Source organism: Cucurbita pepo, chromosome 13 (assembly GCF_057944985.1).
Source record: "Cucurbita pepo subsp. pepo isolate OVF chromosome 13, ASM5794498v1, whole genome shotgun sequence".
Classification (NCBI taxonomy): domain Eukaryota; kingdom Viridiplantae; phylum Streptophyta; class Magnoliopsida; order Cucurbitales; family Cucurbitaceae; genus Cucurbita; species Cucurbita pepo.
In genome coordinates, this window is record NC_141810.1 from 13,400,009 (window position 1) to 13,421,850 (window position 21,842).

Genomic DNA, 21,842 nt, shown 5'->3' on the forward strand with positions numbered 1-21,842 from the left:
GGTATGGCCCAAAGGATGATTTGTCAATCCAGCGTAAGGAAAAGCTTTCGCATGTAGTTAGGCAAATTCTTTCTTCTAGGACTCGCGTATAGTTTCAACTAAGGTGCTCCCAAGCAAAGATTCTCGGGCAAGGCTTGAAATCAAATTCTGTTCAAACGCGAGGACGAAGTGGCTTAGTGAGAAGAAGGGACGGTACGCTGAAATGATGAGTTGCGCTTACGCCTGAATTACCTACTTTTTTCAATCCGCGCTTACCTTACAAGGTGCATGATTGTTATCATTTATTTTATTTGAAAGATACCGGTAAATTATTTATAAAATAAAATTTTCAATGATTTATGTACATAGAAATAAAATTCATTAATTTGTGAAATATATATATATATATATATATATATATATATATATATATATATAAAAGTAATTGAAGTTTATAGTTTATTAAATTGGAGAAAAGTAGGAAGATGAGAGTAGTTGGAATCAACCAAACAAAAAGATAAAGGTGTTTTTAATATATTTTTTTTTTAGAAATAAAGTAGTTTTACAAAATATCCCAAAAAAAAAAAAAAAACATTAATTTTTAAATATAAAACATAATCATCACATCAAAAATAATATTTTTAGGTAAATCATTTACGTAATAGACTATTCCCCAAAACCTAAAATCAATAATTTAATTTTCGGAAAGTTCAAGAATTATACATGAGATCTCACATTAGTTAGAGAGAGGAATAGACACGTTTTAAAATCGTGGGTTGACAGCGATATATAACGGGTCAAAGTGAACAATATCTGTTAACGGTGGGTTTGAGCAATTACAAATGGTATCAGAGCCAAACACCGAGCGGTGTGCCAACAAGGATGTTAGGTCCCCAAAGGATGTGAATGGTGAGATCCCACATGGGTTGGAGAGGAAAACAAAATCTTCCTTATAAAAGTGGGGAAACCTCTTTCAAGCAGGTTGGAGAAGGGAACAAAATCTTCCTTACAAGGGTGTGGAAACCTCTCCCTAGTCAACACGTTTTAAAACCGCGAACGTAACGAGCCAAAGTAAAGCTATGACAATTATCGAAAGTATTGACATGACAAAGTTAGTAATCGATCGATATCAATATAGTATATAGTACTCGAACACGTAAACCATATGGAAGCACGAACACAATGGGAAGTGGTTTGGAATGGGAAAAGAAAGAGACATGAGTAGTAGCAAGGTTTGAATAGTAGACATGGAGTCAAACAAGGCAAGGGCATGCAAGCAACCCTACAACTTGGACCACACCCATTAATCCAATCTTAAAATTAGACGAAGAAAAAGTCAAGCCGCCTGGTCCCACTCCCATCAACCCTTCCTAAATTCATCCAACCCCACCCACTTTCATACACTATACACTATCATTTTAATATCATGCATGAGATTTAGAGTGACATAATTTAATTAACATTTGCTGTAATATTCTAAGTTTAGTCCTATAATTATTGCCAAATCTCACATCTTTAATGCCCAAAATCATATATTATATGATTATTATTATTATAACCCTAAGTCGTCTACCGACAATAGTAGGTGTGTGTAACATTAATTTAATTTCACCCTAGCTTTGAGTGAGTAAAGTGGGTAAAAGGCTGAAGCTATATAAAGGGGAGGGGAGGTGTTGTGGAAACCCACCAATCCATTCCTTAGGATGGGAAAAATGGGATCTTCATGGGCTCCTCTCCTTTTTGGTGCCTTTCTTGCTATCCTTTCACTAAACTTGCCATCTACCACGAGTGCTAATTATGTCTATGCCTCGCCTCCCCCGCCCCCTAAGAAGGTATACTACCCGCCTCCAGTATACCATTCTCCACCACCTCCCAAGAAGTCTTACTACCCACCTCCGGTTTATCACTCTCCGCCACCACCTAAGGTGTACTACCCACCTCCTGTTTATCACTCTCCTCCGCCACCTAAGAAGGTGTATTACCCACCTCCTGTGAAATCGCCACCACCACCACCGAAGGTGTACTACCCACCTCCTGTTTACCATTCTCCACCTCCCCCTAAGGTGTATTATCCACCTCCTGTCTACCACTCTCCGCCACCTCCTAAGAAGGTGTATTACCCACCTCCTGTTTACCACTCTCCACCACCGCCTAAGAAGGTGTACTATCCACCTCCGGTTTACCACTCTCCTCCACCACCTAAGAAGGTGTATTATCCACCTCCCGTCTACCATTCTCCACCACCACCCAAGAAGGTATACTACCCACCTCCCGTGTATCATTCTCCTCCACCACCTAAGAAGGTATACTACCCACCTCCCGTGTATCATTCTCCTCCACCACCTAAGAAAGTATACTACCCACCTCCCGTTTATCATTCTCCCCCACCACCAAAGAAGGTATACTACCCACCACCAGTCTACTCTCCTCCACCACCTAAGAAGGTATACTACCCACCACCCGTCTACTCTCCTCCACCACCAAAGAAGGTTTACTACCCACCTCCCGTGTACCATTCTCCACCACCACCCAAGAAGGTATACTACCCACCACCCGTCTACTCACCACCACCACCTAAGAAGGTATACTACCCACCTCCCATCTACTCACCACCACCACCTAAGAAGGTATACTACCCACCACCAGTATACCACTCTCCACCGCCACCGGTGTACCACTCTCCACCGCCACCAGTATACCACTCTCCACCGCCACCGGTGTACCACTCTCCACCGCCACCAGTGTACCACTCTCCACCACCACCCGTCTATTACTACTCATCACCACCACCTCCACACTACTAGGAATTAAACGCTCTTTATACCAAGGTAATTTACCCACCAAATCTCATTGTCTTTTTTCCACGTAAATAGCACAAAATTAAAACATGTTACTTTCAATCCACATAGAAACGTCACAATAAAAATTTTGTTGCCCTACCACTAAATTTTGGACTGTTCTTCATTTATTAATTTATTCATTTGTTTTATTTGGTGCAGGAAGACGAGATGAGAATATATTATTAAGACATGGAAGTCAAAATAAGAGTGTTCGTTGAAATATTTGAAGAACAGTGTGAATTTTAGTTTGGTGTTTCTATTTTATCGCAAATATCATAATTAATGGAGTTTTTTTTTAATTAATGTATTTCCTTCTAAGACATATTCCCATGTTGTCTTTGTCTCTACCTTATTTTGCTCAAACCACACCTTATTATGCTTTCTTTTACGTTTACATATCTCAATAAATGCATTCCAACTTTTCTCATCCCAAACTTCCATTTCCTTCTATTAAAAAATCACGATTAAGGGTATTATCGTCAAAGTAAGTGGTATTGATTAATACATCGTTACAAGACATGTATAAAATTTAAAACGTTATCAAAGTTTGAAGCCTATTTGAACTATGTGTTAGTTTGAATGTTCCGATGTCTGGTTTACTCGGTATATACAATATCATTTTCAATTGAAAAAGATTGTAAATGGAGCAGAGATCGACCTATCTCTTGCTATAATAACGCCACCTAACTCGTGTTTGCTTTTCGAAGCGTTGCCCGTGACTCAGCATGCATAGTTGTACCTTCCCCAGCCCTTACTCAACAACTAAGTCAATAGGTTAGCAAAATGTTCCTTCTTTTGACATAAATGAAAGTTGGTTCTTTTTATTTTTATATGGTCAATCCAATCATAAAGGGCCCCATCCACAATAATTGCTATCAACTTTCGGGTCGGTGATTATTCTATGCCAAACACTCGAGCTAAATTGTCATTTTTGACTTTATATTAACATTCGTTTTTTAATTTGAAATCTAAACAACTTATCTCTTCGTTTAGAATATATATTAATCAGTTATTTTAATTTTAATTTTCTTAAAATTTTATATATCGGACAAATCATTTCAATTTTATTGTGTCAACTTTATTGTGAATATAGAACGAGTTTAGTCGGTTTTAAAAAATCTCCAATTCTAGTAAAATAGAGAATAAACCCCTAAAATCAACCAAAGTTTCACTCACAGCATTAATCATTTTTTGAAGGACAAATCTTTAAAAATTTCTAACGAAAGTTTAGACCTAAAACGATGTCGTGATGATTTAAAATGGGTTGTGATCTAAATTTTTGTTCAAAATTTTAAATAATTTTTATTCCAAATATAATTGCGGGACGTTCATAAAAGATCGAAGATAATAATATATTTTTTAAACAAAAGTAATTTAAATAATATGAGGAAAATGCATTGTAATTTAATTATGGCATATGAATGGAATCCTTTACAATTTGTTTTTGTCCCAAAAATGATTCTAAAGCTTTTGAATAATATCAAAACAAATGGCAAAGGAATTTTACTTTACGAACCCCACACGTTTTCAAGAAAGTAATATTGTCGTATTTAATGACTTTTATGCTTTGCCCTTTTTAATACTCCTCAAATTCGACACTCTATCATGGGTACACATCTATGCAACTTCGGACATCCTCGAATACAAATACGATCGTCTCATTAAAATATGGATTATTGTTTTACTTAGGTTTTCTATTAAAAAATAGGTCGTTTTTCGATTCAGTACATTCTATATGGTTGAGACATATTTTGGACTTAGCCCAGTTACTCGATTGTAATTTTTTTTTACTCAAACGGATTTTCTTAAATAATGAACCCAATTCAACCCAACTATAAAATATTTAGACCGGATTAGATTGTTTGGGTTGGTTATTTACTTTTTTGTTTTATGAAAAATTAAAATGTTAATCGGTAAAATATATTTTTGTTTAGAATAAAGATTTATTACACCATTTCAATACATGTTTTGAAAAATTACATTCTAACAACTTTAAAATAAATAAATTCATTTATATGAACCCAACTCAACCCAAATAAGTTATAACTCAACTCAAATTGATGAGTTTAATTGAGTTGATCGGGTCTTTTGAGTCATCCGTTCTCTAGAATATTTTTATCTTAAACGAATTGATCCCTTTTTTTTTTTTTTTTCTTTTCAATTGTATATTATCTCATCTTCCTAAGATACATAAATGCAAGTTTTGAATTATATATACATAATTTGTATCTATTTTAAAGTACTAAATTGTGAAAAATTTATCGATCTGAATGGTAAGCAGTAGTGATCGTATATATTGATGGGGGTATGGTTGAAAAGTGGGGTTAGGTTCACATGCATACATCAAACCTCACTTTGTCCATTTGAGAACAGAGAAGAAAAGGAAAAAAAGGGACAACAGTTGTTGCTATGAAACAACAAGAAGAATCCAAGTGGGATTGATTATATCAAGAACAATGGCAAAAACGCGTTCTAGAATCATTCTACAAAATTAAGAAAAAGTTGTCTTTGAGGTGATTTTACTTTTAGAGTTTTCAAAAGATTAAAGTAGACATTTGAGAAAGAAAACTTCGAGATGCTAATTTTACTTTTTAGGATTTTCGAAAGATCGAAGTAGACATTAGGAAAAACTTCGAGGAAAAACTTCGAGATGCTAATTTTATTGTTTAGGGTTTCCGAAAGATCAAAGTAGACATTAGGAAAAACTTCATGATGCTAAGTTTACTTTTTAGGATTTTCAAAAGATCGACTAGACATAAAGAAAACTTCGGAAATACTAATCTTTGATTGTTTCCTATGAATCTCGAATTTACGTTTTTCCTTTCTCTCTTATATCAAATAGAGTTATATATTTTTTGTTTATTTTTATTGACACAAGTGAACTTAGAACATGATTCTACTTTCATTGGTTAAGAATGGGAACGAATCATCCAGTCTAAGGGTGTAGAAAATCTCTCCCTAGCAGACGCGTTTTAATCGTTGAGGAGAACTCCAAACAGAAAAGCCTAAAAAGAATAATATATACTAACAGTAAGCTTAAACGGTACACAAAAGCAGACGTATATTCAAACTATTTTAATGGTATTGGAGTTGGCTTTCTTGGGGAAGAGGAAGAACATAAACTTCAATTATCTTTAAATTCAAAGAGAAGCTTGCACAAACAAGGCTGCAACAGACCAATTAGGCTAATCATATTTTCAAAGAGAAGCTTGGTGGCTTTCCCTTTGGGTTTCCAGAAGACTAATCATAGTCATATAAATCTTGCCCATTTCCCTTGCAATGTGCAGATATTGTCTTAGGGAATCATTTCTATTTTAATAACCTAAAGCTTCATCGACTAAGACAGCAAAATTTGAATAAAGTTGCAAAAAGTCTTCAGTTCTTAATCATCTTTGCTTCAAAGGCAAGAATGTGATCCAATTTGGAAACTATCTACTACTTTTCCCTGCTCTTCCTTTCAATAAAGAAAATTCCTTAATACACAAATTGGTGAATAGTTTTCCCAAAACAAACACGAGATTAAAGTTCCTTACAAGAACAAAAAGAAATCAGAAAGAATCCAATTACCTAATAATAATTGTAAGTTTTTGGCAAGCTGATATAAGGCTGCCAATTTTCTATAATGTATGGTATAGCCTCTAAATAAGTGGGGAGAACCAAGAATGTATATGCACCTATGGGCCACTGAACAACTTGAAAGGCTAAAAACAGATAATTTTACTATATTTACTGAAAACATCCTCGTGGCAACAAGTATTTTTGTAATGAGAACATGCTTTTTCTTTTCTCTTTTTGCACAGCGCCGCCTCTATACTTCTTTCTCTCCCAGATGTACAATATTTGTGTAACTATATGAAGAACCAGAAGTGGTAAACAAAATAAATACCTCACGGAAAATACAGGATAAAGCCCTGCACTTCTACAGCTACATTAGCTGCCATTAACTGCTGCATAGTTTTCTTCATATTTTGTACACATCTAAGTACACATGGGATCAGAAAGTTAGAAGGGTATCATGTTGTGTATTGTGCATGAGGTTGTAAAGACAAGATGGAGGAGGTATACCTGAACTTCTTCGAGCAGATTTTCAAGTTCAACTTTTATCTCAGTAAATGGAGGCCGATTTTCAGGTTCTGCATCCCAACATCGTCGCATCAAATCCAACAATTTGGGGTGAGCATTTTTGGGAAGATCTGGACGCAGTCCCTGAAAACAGATTATGAAGTCTAAGCCTAGAATACTGTATTCTGCCAAGTCGCTAAAGGGGAAATAATACAGCAACCGGAGCATTCTTCTAAATCATCCTATTTATTTTGATGTTGTTCTTTATATTATAAACAGCAACCTTCTTCGATTGCCCCCATCTTTCCTTTCACGATCTGTAAATTGAATCTTCTGTTTAGTTTGGTACGTTTTTAGTTCCCCATTTATGTATAATAGGCATGACTTTTTTTCCCTCTTTTTTTTTTTTTTAATCAAACTGAGATGCATACAGCAGCTACGTCAAATTTCCCCATTTATCATTGGTACATAGGTGCTCTATAGAAGGGAAGAAAGAAATGAGTCTTCTCATATATTTCTAGCTTGGAGTGGCAATGGCTAAACTATTATTGAGGAGATGCTCAGTTGGCCTTTTCAGGCAATTTATTGGGGCAAGCTAGCTGATTATTTTATGGAAACAATAGGATTGCTAGAGAGATGGAGAGGTCGTGTGATGAGGTTTGGGAGGTGGTGAGGTTCAACATGGACATGTGTCACTAAGCCTTTTTGTAACTAGGACTACCTTTCGTTTGATTTTGTTGGATTGTAGTTCTTTTTTGTAGTTTCTTGGAGTCTCATTTTTTTGTTGGGCTGGAGTTTTCTTTTTCTTTTTTCTTTTTTCTTATTTTTCTCAATGGAAGCTCAGTTGCTTACCAAAAAAATAAGTAATGCACAAAAAATTAGGACATACACAAACCTGTCTTACTCCAAGGGCGGCTTGCAATGGTGTCATGGAATCATACGGAACCTGAGATACCAAAAGCTTTGGTTAAAAGAATAATCAAAAGCATGGAGTAATTGTCCTCTCACTATTAAGCGATCAACAAAAAAATGATAAAGATATGTTATCATCTTATATACAATATTGCACAGTACTAGCTGCCCTAAAAGACAAGCAAGCAAAAAAATATAAATAAATAAGGAAATGTAACATTGTAGTCGACTTGAGATGTACCTTTGCTGTTACTAGTTCCCAAAGCACAATCGCAAAACTGAAAATATCTGCTTTCTGATCATATGGCAGATGATTTATTACCTTGAGGTGAAAAGTAAAATCAAAGCAAAAAGATTGAAGTCAAATTGAAATGCTGCCAATACTATAAATTAGGAAATTAAGCAAGTGGCATGGTAATTTGTCAATATCCTCCGACAGATTATCACCTCAGGTGCCATCCATCTGTATGTTCCAGTTTCTGCTGTCATTACTCCTTGACTCTGGTATCGCGCAACTCCAAAATCTGCCACCTTCACAACCTTGAATGCAAAAAAAGTACATGCCTTTTACATGTTAGTAGATTAAAATCCATATTTAGTACAAGCTCATAAAAGCACATCACTACGAGAATACTGGCTTATTTCCTTGGCCTCCATTGATTCTCCATAGGATGAAAGCAAACGAAACTTCTAAATGAGACTCGCTAAATCAACAGGAAGTAATTGTGAGAAGAAAATTTATAAGAAGAACATTATGTGGAAGTGTAATCTACAAAAACAGTTTCCTATTTTCAGCTCTCTTTCTATGTTGGCAGTACTATCTTTTAACAAGAGAATAAACAAATGTACAACTCAGGAAACACATGCAAATCCTGCTCCAAAATTCCACACAAGTAATATAAGTGTACAACTGCTTCAACAGTTAAAGAAATGATCAAAACAACCAGAGGATCCCAGCAATGTTAACCACTAATACAAAAGTCCATCACGTTGTGTATCTAATTTAGTCCAAAATGCCAATAGAAAGTAACAGTAATATGTGAAGACGCTTTCACATGTATTTCGTATTAGCAACATGACACCAGTTAATATATTTTCTTTTTCAGTCAGCTCAGGACAACAGTGAATGTTAATTGTTGATGGTAGAGTGAATTTGTACATCTCCCGTTCTAAATGATCATATTAGAGCTTAGAGTAATATCTCGTTTACAATAGCTATTTTAGTATGCTTACTCCTCTTTCTTTTTCCCTTTATCCAGCGGATGGAATGACTCCTTCCAAACCCCAAAACAACTTTCAAATATATTTTCATTCTGTTATCTTCCAACACCTAATTCATATAAAACCCGTTTGATATCAAAAAATCGTTTAAGATGCCCACACTACTGTAATCTTACATGTTGAGTGTTCATTAGCAGGTTTGCTGTCTTCAAGTCTCTATGAATAATGTCATTTAAATGTAAGTACTCCATTCCTTCACAAACATCAATAGCAAACTTCAGCAGTTGTGAGAGCTTCAACACGCAATGATTCTTGTGCAAGTAATCATAAAGACTCCCTCCTGGCATATACTCTGCAAGAAACGACAAATTTTAAAAATTGTATTTGAATAATACAGTTAGAACACAAATGCAATAAAACAGAACTACAGAAGAAAGTGAACTTTAAGGACCAATTTCCAATCCAGAACGCAAGCCAAATTAGGCATTTCGGGGGTGAAGTATAAATACAGATGGAGCTACAAAAATGCAATAAAATTTCCCTACATTAGTACTATTGCAACAAAACTACCACCCACCCCTCTGTATTTCTTTGCTTCAAGACTAACGCAAAGCACTATAATATCCTCCGGATACTACGGTGAATGCAAATGTCAATGTTGAGTTACTAACGCTTCTTATAATGAAATTTAAACCTTGTGAAGATACTATGTTCATCCTAAAACAAAAGGAAACTTTTATTGCCTTTTCAAAAAGGAAAAAAAAAAAAAAAAAAACCATAAAATTGGTAGTTTTATCTATTGGCCAAAACTAATGTCAGGCAAATTTCAGATAGCCAACTTAGTCTCCAAGGACATAACTATTTGTCGTAACAAAGTTGACCTCCATCAAAACCTTTCACTAGAACATGAAGTTAGGAGAGCTTCGCTTGAATCTTCTGATTGGAGCAGTATTGCGCTTTTTAGCATGCAACTCTTGTAAGAAGCAGGCAAACATCTATCAAGATATACATGTAAAACTACAGAAGAAGATCGTACAAGAAACTAACCAAAATTGATGAAAAAAGAGGAAATAAAATATTAAAAGAAGGAACAATAGAGCAGAGATTTCCGTACCTGTTACAATACACAAATGTGGAGAGTTTGTACACGCACCTATAAAACGAACTACATTTTTGTGCTGGACCTTCCTGCATTTCAGATTAATTAAGATCCCTTCACAAAGGATGTATGGCGGTAGATACACCAATAATAAATTGATTAAAAAATATAACTCCCAAAATATCCCTTCATAAATGTTGAAATAAAAGGAAACTATTATCGAGGGATTGGGGAAAATGTGGAGTGGGAAACATCAAAACAGTTCGACGAATTTGAAGATTTTGAATCTGCAGCTACTAAACAATGTCACTGTCTGCCAGAAGATCCTTTAGATACGAATGTATTTAATTCTTTTACAATGTTTGAACGCAAGGAATTTTATGAACATCATATTTGCAATTTCTTTTTCAGGAATGCAGTTCATTTCAAATTCATTAATTGAACAGTAATTAAAACAACTGAAGGCCCCCTATATGTAAAGTATCCAAACATATCTCCTCTAGAAATGTCACTTTGTGAAAAATGTGCATCTACCAGCATGTATACTTTCAAGCTGAAACAGCGCACATGTTCTGCATGATTTAACTAAATAAACTATTAAGATGTAGAAGTTCGCAAGAAAATATTAGCCATAAATAAGCAAGAAAAATGACTGCCATCAAGGGACGGTGTCCTCCGGCAGAAATGATCAATGAATTCTTAAATTTACAGTACAATAATTTTGGGACATAACTATCAAAATTACCTGAGAATTGCCACTTCTTGATTGAATTCATCCTCTAAATCATCATTTAGATCTTCAGATCTTAATATCTTGACAGCTACATCATGACCAAGATATAATCCATGATACCTGCAGATGGGAGATGAATAATCCACGGTACAGCTACTATGGAAGATGAATAATCCCTTCTAGAAGCCTTTGTTCCCTTCTTTTTTTTTTTTTTTTCCTATTCTCCACATTGTCAAAGAAAAGTGAATTTCAGTTCAAACTTACAAATCACCACAAGATCCAGATGCAATTCTTTCACCTATCTTCAGTAACCGTCTATTTATTTCCCAATCTTCTGGTTTTTTCTGGGCGTCTAATGTTTTCTTGACTGCTGGATGAGAATGTGAAGAACCAGACCATGACCCCTGGCATTACATTGAAAGAAGTTACATTATTTCCTTCTTATTCTCTCTTTCAAAAGGGAAAAGGGGTGGAAATCAGGTTTCAAACAATCTTCTATCACAGGCAATAGAAAAAACACAATTTACCTCATATCTAGCCACTGCTTTTTCCATAGCTTCATACAAACCACCAGTTTCCTGGTCACAAGATTGCCAAGTCAGCAACATTTAGACTCAGCACAGATCATGTCATAAAGCACACATAATACCGATCACTCTTAAAATATTAGAAGGTTTCTGTTCTGGGACAAAAACATAATTTTTTTAATTAACCCATCAGATACCATGTTCCATTTAAAATTGTAAGATACAGATGCAAAATGTGAAGAATCTTTGTTAGACGTCATATCCAAAAATCTCATACAGGTTTCAGGCCTTGATTTAAAATAGACATGTTGAAAGATCAGACAATCAGCTGGGCAAGCACTACCACTCTAATCCCAACATTTGAATGCGGATTACTTTTGGGGTGGTTGCTGCATACATGCAACTTAAAAGGCCGACTAAATAACAGAGTAAGAATTCAGAGTAAATTTACAGTTCATCGAACTACAGAACATTTTTTCTTAAGGCCAGAGAGTGAAATAACATGAAGTTGGGAACGAGCAACGAGGAAAAAAAGAAGGCAATTTTGAGCCAAATAGCAAAGATATATAAGATCTTCCTATCATGCCATATGATAATTGTATATCATCATACAATACCAGTTACAAGGATGGGAATACGTCAATAAAAAATAAAATAAAAATCAAACAAGAACATAAAATACAAATAACAGTGCAGTAGAAACGGCAAAGTATACATTTAGCATATATCACAATGCTGTACCTCAACAGGCCATCCATCCACGACAAATACATCCAAGGAGTAATCATCAGATGTCGAAAACACATGTGCTTCTCGGATGTTAAGTCCTATATCAGAAAGCAAAGCAGAAAGCTAGGAAAAAAAACTGATAAGGCGTTAGAAAAAACCAGTCTGAATTCTACCATACTGATACTTTCATACCAATGACCAGCTGGCATGAGCAAATGACTAGGATAGAAGTTGAATTATTCTCAACACCAAGTATGAGTATTAATCGCCTCATGATAGATTGTTCGTTTACTAATCATCTTTGATAGAAGCTTCTAGCTCTCAATTTGTGTACACTTAATTTTCAATATCAATTCCATGCATTAATTGGTGTTTTCTCTGTCAGTTAGAATAACTCTGTGTTTGTGGTCCAACGCTGTCAGGGCCACTTGTTTTTAGGAATTTTTTATTATACAGGAATTGAAGTCGTTCAGCATAGTAAGAAAGGGAACTGTGAAATTTGGCTCACTATATCTTTTTGTTACTTCTTCACGGAGTGTAGGTTTAACTGCTTTTGTGACTATTCCCGTTCCTATCTATAATAAATATAGACATGGTATTCCCTTCTTATATCACATAGCCCTTTAAAGAAAAAAAAGTATATTGCCCCCTCAGTTGAACATAAGGACTGCCACTGGTATATTTCATTCTTTCAATGAAATGGATTCTTACTGAAATAATTTTTTTTTTTTTTTTTTTTCATTTGCCCAAAAGCTCATTCAGACTTGACTTGCTCAAAATATAGTATCATCACCAAAATAATGCAGCCACTAAAACTGATAACAAAATAATAATAAACTATCAAAAAGTTTCTGCCCTTGTTATAAGTTCTGTTGTTCTTTTAAAGCCATCTTCTAAAGATTGTACCATAAGCTAGTAGGAATGCTAAACACAGTAGAATTCCAGCCTTATATATGTAAACTCCATTAGACAGGAGCATAAGAACAAGACTTCAATGAGCATGCCTGACTAAGAAGTTTTGCCTCGCCAAAAGATTGATGTAAATACAATCACAAAAAATAGAAGACAAAACAGTAATTCCAGCTTACCTGGCTAAGAAGCTTTGGCTTGTCAATCGTTGAAAATATCACTTCATGTATTGGAACATGTGCAATACTGCCCTGCCTGCATTTATTATATAGATAGCCGAAAATAACTACATGTCAAAAATTTGAACCCTGACGAGAGCTACAAGAATTTACAATATGATAAATTCACAGAAATAGTGAATACAAACACGCGTGTTAATAAAAAATTCCTCCCACTTCAAATTAAATTATACCTTTTGGAAAAATTGTCCTTATAATATCTCTCACCCATGGCCTTTGAGTTCTTTCCAACATCCAAATTTAAGTCCTCAAGCTTGGAACAAGGCTCAAAGTCAATTATATTTCCTTGAGTTCTACAAAGCAATGATTAAGAAATCAATTAACACAAATCAAATATTTGACGAAAGAAAACTAAGATATTGGAGAGAAGGTAGCAAGGAGGGAGAGACCGTTAGCCTAATAATGAAAATGCAATAAGTACAATAATTACCTCTCGTGCGACAGTGGAAGTCTTCTATCAGCTGCTTCATTAGATGAGCCACTTAATAGAATACTATCAATAAAAACGTGATCATCATTGCCATCTGACTTAGTACTTAAGTGCTACAAAATCAACAAGAAAAATGTAGAGAAATAAAACCTCCGACCACTAAACCAAAGCTTAAACAAACAACATACAAACTTTATTTAATAAAAATGAAGAGTATATTGATAAGAGAGATTTTATACAGGGCTACAGAGATATGAGTAATCATTATGAAATGTTGCACAATAATTGCCTATCTAACTACAACGGACAAAAGAAGAACGAAAATACAAAGACTTCACAACAACATTTTAAACCATCAACTATCAAATCCAACTATTGTCAACATCCTCGTATCAATTTTTAAAAATTTCCTCATTCCTCTTGAACCAAATGGCAATTTGATGCAGTCCCTAGTAATGCGCCATCCTCAGTTTTTTTCCCTCTGATATTAGGAAGTCTTACCTTCAGCAGTGGTGGTTATGGCCTCATAATATAGTAATTTCAAATTGTCACCCTCTCTAACTAGTCATGAATAGGAAACTGAATATATCTTTCTCATTCTGCGAGCCATTTTTCTAATTTTTGCCCCAGGTTATATGTTTTCCGCCATATGTTTGGCATTATCACACTCTATGCACAAAACTATAAGAACGTTTAGAACCAAGCAACACTGCCCATTAGTTTCCACTAAAAATTAAACAAATGAAATTGAAAAAATACCTCCAGAAAACGAATGTGGTAAACAGGGCACTTCTCAGGATCCTTCGCCAGGGAAAGAAGCTTTTGATGTAACAAAACATCTTCCACCTTCTCCATGTTAATATCAAGTCCATAACTGACAGAATAATTATAAATAACCAAGAAGTTAATAATTTAAAGAGAATGGAGTAGATCATCCCTACCCGGTGATATAGCCCAAGTAATTTTAACATGTTATACTACTTACATACTCATCAGCCAGTAAGAATTCCATATTTTATCATCTTACGAGAAGCACAATCTAAAATTGATACACGAAATAGGGGATGAAGATGAGGTATCAGCCAAGCCCAAGTCACTGGAATGTAAGTTATAAAAAGAGCTTCCGGTGGTCTTTGATAAGATTAGTAAATTTCTTATCCAGAAAATCCAAGATGACACAATAAAACTAGATAAATTCTATAGTACGATCAAGTCCTGATCCTAAGATTAGTAAAGTTCTTATGTAAGTTCTTATGTAATTTCTTAAGATTAGTAAATTTCTTATCCAGGCATTTAACCAGGGATATGATAGCAAAGTACCACACTATGTTCTTAAGCTGGAAAGTTCAACCTTACGCCAAACAAGTTTAGTCAATTCAAAATTTAACAAATGTCAACCAATAAATCAGTTACCTATTTCCTTTCTGAACACGTTTTTGAGGTCTGGCCTAAATTTTAAGAACTAAAAAACGTAATTTAAACGAAAATATTCTTGTTTCCAAACTTGATGACCAATAATCCAAAAGTATTTTTTAAAGACAAATAATCAATCAAAAAAATTATACATGCAGACAGCCAACTAAATTTCAGAAACGGAAAATTAGAAAAGGAACCGTTACCAAACGAACTTTCCCAGCATCAGAAAACAACATATAGATTAAGCAGAATCAGTAGGATTATGGCAGATGCGTATTAGAAAGAAGAATTCCGAAGAAAATTAATCCACCAAAAGTAGCAACCACTAATCAGTGGAGTTAGACAAACTATATTAAAGCAAGGATGCAAATGCATTTACACTCACTCCATTAAAGCAGCTCAAAATCAATTACAAATATATAAAAAGAAGGGAGAGAGCACATAAAAAATAGCAGAGCAAGATTTAGGAAGCCAAATATCCAAATCGCGATCAAATAAAATCGAAATAAACTACCTCGGAGGCAAGCGATTGAAGTGCGCATCCAAGTTCTGGCGAAATTGGGGATTAGAAACTGCCTCCTCGTGTCCACGCTCAACTAACCGGGTATAAACATCGTTCCGAACATCGTGGACAGCACAGAAGCCACCGAAGCTTCGAGGCGGCGAAGAACTCTCTCCAACACCCTCGACGAAATCCATATCCGCCATGGAATCAACAGAGACGAGGAAAGGTCATGGGAAAGAAAGCGAGAGAGGAAAATTGGAGGAGAAATGGCAGAGAAGTAGTTTGGGAATACTTAGGGATCAGTAGAGAGGATCTTTGACTGTTGATAGCATCTAGGGGAAGAAGACGGACTGGTTGGGCATTTGGAATGAAGATGGAGGGCAATTCCGTCATCCACGTTTTGAACAGAATTTTTAAATAATTATATTTTAATGTTGAAGATGGAAAAGGTTGCAGTATGGGACGTTGAGTAATTAGCGAAAATACCCTTATGATTTGCTATTAATTACTAGTTGAAAATATTATTGAATTTCACCCTTAAAATATTTTAATATCCTACTCTTTCGATAAAAATAAAAAATAAAACTAATAAATAGAGAATTTAAACTTTTAATTAATAAAAAATAATCTCTAGATTTAGTTTATTTTATTAATTCTATAATATTAGACATAAACTCAGATAGGTCGAATATATAATACTTTAATCAATTGAGATAGGTTTAAATTGGTCATTATCTAACTCATTTTAAAATATATATAGTTGAACAATAAATTAGAAATTAAAACAATTTAATAGAAATTATTTTCATCAAAAATTACTAAGAAAAAAAAAATAACACGAGATAAAAGAAAGCAATACAAATACTCATTGGTAACAGCAAACTGGTGCTAAATCCTAAATCCTAAACCCTAAAACCCTAAATTCTATTTATAACAATCGAGTGCTAAATCCTAAACCTTAAAACTCTAAATTCTATTTATAAGTCTAATTTTTTAAAAAATGGAATAGATAAAAGATACCATCAAAAAAAATTAAGTATAAGATGTATTAATAGTTGATGAGAGATATTTTAAAATTTACGGACTAAATTGATGAATTGTTACAACAGATGAAGTATGATATTTGAACCTCCAACTTTATGAAATTTCATGTCATAATTTATTTAATGTTTACTTTAGTGGTTAGAATTAAAATCATAAATTTTTTTTTTTTTTTTTTTTTTTTTTTTTTTTGGGTGGGTATCATTCATTTGTTGATAGGCACATTAATTAGGAAATGAAGTGAGCGAAGTTTGAATAATAGGAATGAGCAAACATTTTGCCCAAATTCACTTCAGATTTGACGTTGAGATGACCTCTATCTTCGTTAAGCCCTTCATCAAAGTTCCCCACCGCCACCCTACCGTCCACCATTCTTACATTTGGTAGCTTCTGCGTGACTGCCTCCTGAGCATTCCATACATCTTCTTTGAACTCAAAATCTGGGCTTATGAAGAAATCATGGGTCACTATCTTCACCTGCAGTTTTTAAGAACACAAATTTCAGCACAACATATCATATGTTTTGATTTAAGTTTAGATATGACGAACCAGGATGATGGGTAGATCTGGATGGTTCATGTCTGCACGCAAGTCCGTGAAGAATTTGCTCAGCTCTCTCTCGTACGACTTAGCTTCTTCTTCCACCGCCGCATCGGACTCTCCTTGGTACCAAAAGAATCCCTTAACTTTGCCCCCATGTTCTTCCGAACGTTTCATCCGTTCAACCAATTTGGTGTACCTATCAGTCCCTTTAACCCATTCTCTCAAGTGAGATCCTCCAATGGCACACGGAACCAGACCGATGGTGCCGATGCTCGGGCCTGCTTTAGCCAAAAGCTCATTGGCAAAAGGCATGCCGGGTCCAACCCCATTGGTCTTTACAACGTCTATGTCCCAATGGAGTGGCTCATGGGCTTGCTCCCAGACCATATCAGCAGTGAACCGAAAGATGGATTGGTTGGGTTGAGATTCTGGGGGGATATAACCATCCCACACGTTTTTGTCTGTGGTTGGGTCTTTGGAGACGCCGCCTCGGCCTGCCATGTTGCTCTGCCCTGCAAGTATGAAAATGTTGGCCGGAGAAGTAGCAGCCATTTTTCTTGCTGGGTTTGCTTCACCTTTGCCTTCTTCGTTTTGGGCTCTTCTTAATTATATATATAGAGAGAGAGAGCAGTTTTTGGGTTCTTTATTTAGTGAATTGGGCAGTTTTTTTGTGATGAAATAAGGTCGGGAGTTACAACTCTCTGTTTTTCCTTGCCGTTTTAAGGTTGTCTCTTACGTTGGCTTTCATCCATGGGATTTCTGTTTAGAGCAGCCTAAAATTTTATAGGAAGCGGCAGAATTCTCTCAACTATTATAAAAATTAATATCCATAGTTTTTTCACGGGTCGAAGTAGTGTTAGGATTGCACAACAACGCACACATTCACACACTCGATCTAGATGAACACAAAGAATAGGTTGGCTAAATCCAGAAAATACATATTCAAATCACGGACTAAGGTGTATATATATATATGGTTCCTATTTTTACTAGGCATGAGGTTACATATCCGAACAAGAAGAGGTGGGGCCAAAAAGGATTTATGTTCTAATAGCAGCAGGAAATTGGGAGTGAAACATGAGGCTGAAAAGAGGCTAACGTGGTAAGCGGCCAGGTGGAGGAGCGGATGAAGAACTTGTTTCTCATTGGTCAGAAATCTATCCAACACCCTCCTTTAGATTTCCCCTCCAGATTCTCATCATCATAATTCATACATCACTCCATTTAAACCCACAATTCAATTCACAATATCTTCCACAGACCCTTCTGATCAAATAATAAGACATAGTTTTCGATTCATACCTGAAAGTTCCCATATCACCTGCCATGGCTGCAACTTCAGGTGCTGTGCTTAATGGGTTGGGCTCACCCTTCCTCCATGGAGGTAGCAGAACTCAGACCTTGCTGGCTGGAGCCAGAGGCGGTGTCAATGTCGTTGGCTCTCGCAAGCTTGTCATCGTCGCCGCTGCTCAGCCCAAGAAGTCTTGGATCCCTGCTGTTAAGGGCGGAGGCAACTTAGTCGACCCAGAATGGCTAGATGGCTCGTATGTCTCTCGCTTACTTTCTTCTAGTTGCACTTTTTTTAGTTACTGTCTAAAAGCTGATTGAGGCATTTCATCGAACACCTCCTAAGCTATTACTTGTTCCGTTTGCGTAGACTTCCAGGTGACTTCGGCTTCGACCCATTAGGGTTGGGGAAGGACCCTGCATTTCTGAAATGGTACAGAGAGGCAGAGCTGATCCACGGCCGGTGGGCAATGGCAGCGGTGGTCGGAATCTTCGTAGGCCAAGCCTGGAGTGGGATCCCATGGTTCGAAGCCGGAGCCGATCCAGGCGCAATTGCTCCATTCTCCTTTGGATCACTGCTGGGAACCCAGCTTCTACTAATGGGATGGGTGGAGAGCAAGCGGTGGGTGGATTTCTTCAACCCAGAGTCTCAATCGGTGGAATGGGCGACGCCATGGTCGAGGACGGCAGAGAACTTCGCAAACGCAACGGGAGAACAGGGTTATCCCGGCGGAAAATTCTTCGATCCGTTGGGATTTGCCGGAACTATTAAAGATGGGGTTTACATTCCAGACACGGAGAAATTGGAGAGATTGAAGTTGGCTGAGATCAAGCATGCTAGGCTCGCCATGTTAGCGATGCTCATCTTCTACTTTGAAGCTGGACAGGGGAAGACGCCATTGGGGGCTCTTGGAGTATAAGGAAAAATGATGTTGATTTTAAGGTAAAATTGTTCATAATTTCACTAGAAAAAAAAAATGGAGAGACTGTTGATTGCCATTTCCAAGTCTGCCTTTAACTTATTTCAATTTTGAGTCGATCGCTTATCCGTAGTTATTTACAAGAACGTAAAAACTCTTCTTACTGGACGTGTTTTAAAAATCGTGAGCTTGACGATTATGCATAATGAGCCAAAATGAATAATATCTACTAACGGTGACTTAGGTTATTACAAATGGTATCAGAATCAGACACTAGACGGTGTGTCGACGAAGACGTTAGCCCTCAAGAACAGTGAATTGTGAGATCCCACATTGATTGAAGAAGATAACGAATCATTTTTCAAAAGGGTGTGAAAACTTCTACCCATAGACGCGTTTTTAAAACTGTAACGATCAAAAGCGGACAATATTTGCTAGCGGTGGACTTAGATTACGTGAATATTCAAGTGGAACTAATGAGCTAGTGCTTGTACATAACGAAAGTTGTACATAGATATGGTGTTAGCCTGGATCATAATTAAGTTAAGTTAGGGTTGGTGAATTAAACAAAATATAAAGTTATTTAGTGCTTTCCGAGATTGAGATCTCTCTTTATATATATAGCGAGATTGATTAGGGTCTCTGGCGGCTCAATGTGCCTATTCCACCTAGTAGAGTAGAGAAGAAACTGCTTAGGAACATGTAGGAGAATCAAGATGGTTTCTGGTCCCGACTAGGAACGTAACTACACCAAGAGGATAACCAAACCGACTCGACCTAAGGGGAGAGACCTAATTGACCAACACGACTTGGTGAAGAAAAAGTACTTTCCTATGGAGTTAGAGTGAACGACTCCTTAATTCATACCCTGAACATAGATTATGTGTAACAATTATGATGTGATATATTAACTTCAGTATAAATAAATAAATAAATAATAAATTAATTTATAAAATAAATAAATAAATAAAAAGCCAATGGTAATATAGGAATAGTATTCTGGGACTTTTAAATGATGGAAAATAAGGAATTTTTACAATCCCTCAGCTTAATTTTGATAGATAAAATAGATTTAAAAAATTGATAAATATTTAGTCTAAATCAATAAAAATAATTCAAACTTTCCCATCTATATAAAAAGGTTTTATTTTTTTTTTTAATTTTTAATAATACTTTAAAATTTTAAAAAATTCAAAAACAATATTTAAAACTTTTAAAAATATATATATATATATATATATATATATATATCTTTATTGGTAGTTAGAAAGAAAAACTATTAATATTTAAATTCCTAAATACTTTCCAACTTATTTTTAAAAAAATATTCATAAATTTATTAAAATTTCATTAATACATTTTTAGAAACACGGACGAGTCCACAACAACAATAAAACCAGCATGGTTACCGAGTTGGATTCTGTTTGGATTTACTTTCCCGCTCTCAATTTTAGGCTATCCTTTTAATTTGGACTTAGATTACGCTGTTATGGGAAAATCCAACATTTTTCTATTAACAATCTCAGCATCTTGTCTACTGGTCTATCATTTTAGGCCGTTAGAGAACTTAGTAAACGAGTCGTACTTAGAGAGAAGAGTCTTAAATACGAATTCAAAATTTATGATACTAAACGATACAAACTAAAACTCCATAGAGAAAACGAATGCGAAAGTCCAAATAAAACGTCTAGATATCATATTTTATTTGGAGTTAATATTTGTATCCGTTATTATTCTTAGTAATCTAAACTTCTAGAAACAAGTTGGTTGTGGAAAAATAAGTATATTATTCACTAAGGTATTATTCTTAGCTATTTCAAATTATATTCTTAGTCATCTTCAATTCTTTTTTAAAAAAAAAATTAGTCATTTAAAGCGTGTATATATATATATATATATATATTCTCAATAACAACTACTAAAAATATTTTTTTTCCCAATAAAATATAGTGATTTAAGTAAAATTATTGATTTTGAAATTAATTTAATTTAATTATTTTTTCTTTTAATCTACAAATTTAAAATTAAAAAAAAATACTAATAATAGCCAAAATTATAGAATAATAAACTATAGATTATATGAATAATAGTTAACTTCTAGAATGATACGTTAGAGATTATATAAATAATGGTCAAAATTCTAGAGGGACACGTGAATTTTGGTTAGTTTTTTGTTAAAGTTCGTGAATCTAGTCAAATTCACGTTAAAATTTATGAATTCTAACTAAATTTTGATTGATGTTTATGAGCTTTTGTAGATTTTGGTCGGATACATGAATCAGATGGATGGCCGTCTTTTTTTTTTTAATAAATTATTAATTTATGATTGTAAAAGAATAATTTGACCAAAAAAAAAAAAAAAAAAAAAGAATGGGACAAAGAATCATTTTTACAATTTCTCACTCAATTTTAACAGTTAAAAATAAATTTATTAAATATTCATTTGTATT

The 21,842-nt window shown here is 35.0% G+C and overlaps 4 protein-coding genes across 9 annotated transcripts; 2 read left to right on the forward strand and 2 right to left on the reverse strand.

The window, feature by feature from the left end:
- Positions 1 to 1,641: 1,641 nt before the first annotated feature.
- On the forward strand, positions 1,642 to 3,246 carry LOC111809158 (uncharacterized). 4 transcript variants are annotated; one of them, XM_087129509.1, is made up of 3 exons: positions 1,642 to 2,666; positions 2,739 to 2,807; positions 2,979 to 3,246. In XM_087129509.1, the coding sequence occupies exons 1-2, from the start codon at positions 1,683 to 1,685 to the stop codon at positions 2,781 to 2,783; spliced, it is 1,029 nt and encodes a 342-aa protein (XP_086985635.1). In that variant the 5' UTR covers positions 1,642 to 1,682; the 3' UTR covers positions 2,784 to 2,807; positions 2,979 to 3,246. The 4 variants fall into 4 exon arrangements, with proteins under 4 accessions (XP_086985635.1, XP_086985633.1, XP_023551298.2 ...); XM_087129507.1 differs by having other exon boundaries at positions 1,642 to 2,618; positions 2,691 to 2,807; XM_087129508.1 differs by having other exon boundaries at positions 1,643 to 2,627; positions 2,700 to 2,807.
- Positions 3,247 to 6,274: 3,028 nt separating this feature from the next.
- LOC111808704 (serine/threonine-protein kinase STY8) lies at positions 6,275 to 16,059 on the reverse strand. 3 transcript variants are annotated; one of them, XM_023694851.2, is made up of 16 exons: positions 15,611 to 16,057; positions 14,440 to 14,554; positions 13,681 to 13,793; positions 13,424 to 13,543; positions 13,191 to 13,266; positions 12,115 to 12,225; positions 11,374 to 11,424; positions 11,111 to 11,250; positions 10,859 to 10,966; positions 10,129 to 10,202; positions 9,191 to 9,366; positions 8,241 to 8,333; positions 8,035 to 8,115; positions 7,777 to 7,827; positions 6,885 to 7,025; positions 6,275 to 6,797 (listed from the first exon to the last, which is right to left on the reverse strand). In XM_023694851.2, the coding sequence occupies exons 1-16, from the start codon at positions 15,802 to 15,804 to the stop codon at positions 6,750 to 6,752; spliced, it is 1,692 nt and encodes a 563-aa protein (XP_023550619.2). In that variant the 5' UTR covers positions 15,805 to 16,057; the 3' UTR covers positions 6,275 to 6,749. The 3 variants fall into 3 exon arrangements, with proteins under 3 accessions (XP_023550619.2, XP_023550618.2, XP_023550620.2); XM_023694850.2 differs by having other exon boundaries at positions 6,275 to 7,025; positions 15,611 to 16,059; XM_023694852.2 differs by having other exon boundaries at positions 6,275 to 7,025; positions 13,681 to 13,743; positions 15,611 to 15,772.
- A 788-nt stretch (positions 16,060 to 16,847) lies between these two features.
- On the reverse strand, positions 16,848 to 18,359 carry LOC111808926 (putative carbohydrate esterase At4g34215). The gene is made up of 2 exons (XM_023695173.2): positions 17,192 to 18,359; positions 16,848 to 17,119 (listed from the first exon to the last, which is right to left on the reverse strand). Exons 1-2 carry the CDS (start codon positions 17,735 to 17,737, stop codon positions 16,871 to 16,873), a joined length of 795 nt encoding a protein of 264 aa, XP_023550941.2. The 5' UTR covers positions 17,738 to 18,359; the 3' UTR covers positions 16,848 to 16,870.
- A 152-nt stretch (positions 18,360 to 18,511) lies between these two features.
- Positions 18,512 to 19,471, forward strand: LOC111808927 (chlorophyll a-b binding protein CP24 10A, chloroplastic). The gene is made up of 2 exons (XM_023695174.2): positions 18,512 to 18,729; positions 18,843 to 19,471. Exons 1-2 carry the CDS (start codon positions 18,512 to 18,514, stop codon positions 19,390 to 19,392), a joined length of 768 nt encoding a protein of 255 aa, XP_023550942.1. The 3' UTR covers positions 19,393 to 19,471.
- Positions 19,472 to 21,842: the final 2,371 nt, after the last annotated feature.

Excerpts from the sequence above, each read along its gene's own strand:
- LOC111809158 (XM_023695530.2), top strand. The coding sequence starts at position 1,683 with ATGGGAAAAATGGGATCTTCATGGGCTCCTCTCCTTTTTGGTGCCTTT.
- LOC111808704 (XM_023694850.2), bottom strand. The coding sequence starts at position 15,804 with ATGGCGGATATGGATTTCGTCGAGGGTGTTGGAGAGAGTTCTTCGCCG. Across the intron at positions 11,425-12,114 it reads TGGATGGATGGCCTGTTGAG|GAAACTGGTGGTTTGTATGA; the intron begins GTACAGCATTGT and ends TCTTGTGACCAG. Across the intron at positions 9,367-10,128 it reads ACATTTGTGTATTGTAACAG|AGTATATGCCAGGAGGGAGT; the intron begins GTACGGAAATCT and ends CGTTTCTTGCAG.
- LOC111808926 (XM_023695173.2), bottom strand. The coding sequence starts at position 17,737 with ATGGCTGCTACTTCTCCGGCCAACATTTTCATACTTGCAGGGCAGAGC. Across the intron at positions 17,120-17,191 it reads CAGATCTACCCATCATCCTG|GTGAAGATAGTGACCCATGA; the intron begins GTTCGTCATATC and ends TAAAAACTGCAG.
- LOC111808927 (XM_023695174.2), top strand. The coding sequence starts at position 18,512 with ATGGCTGCAACTTCAGGTGCTGTGCTTAATGGGTTGGGCTCACCCTTC. Across the intron at positions 18,730-18,842 it reads CCAGAATGGCTAGATGGCTC|ACTTCCAGGTGACTTCGGCT; the intron begins GTATGTCTCTCG and ends CCGTTTGCGTAG.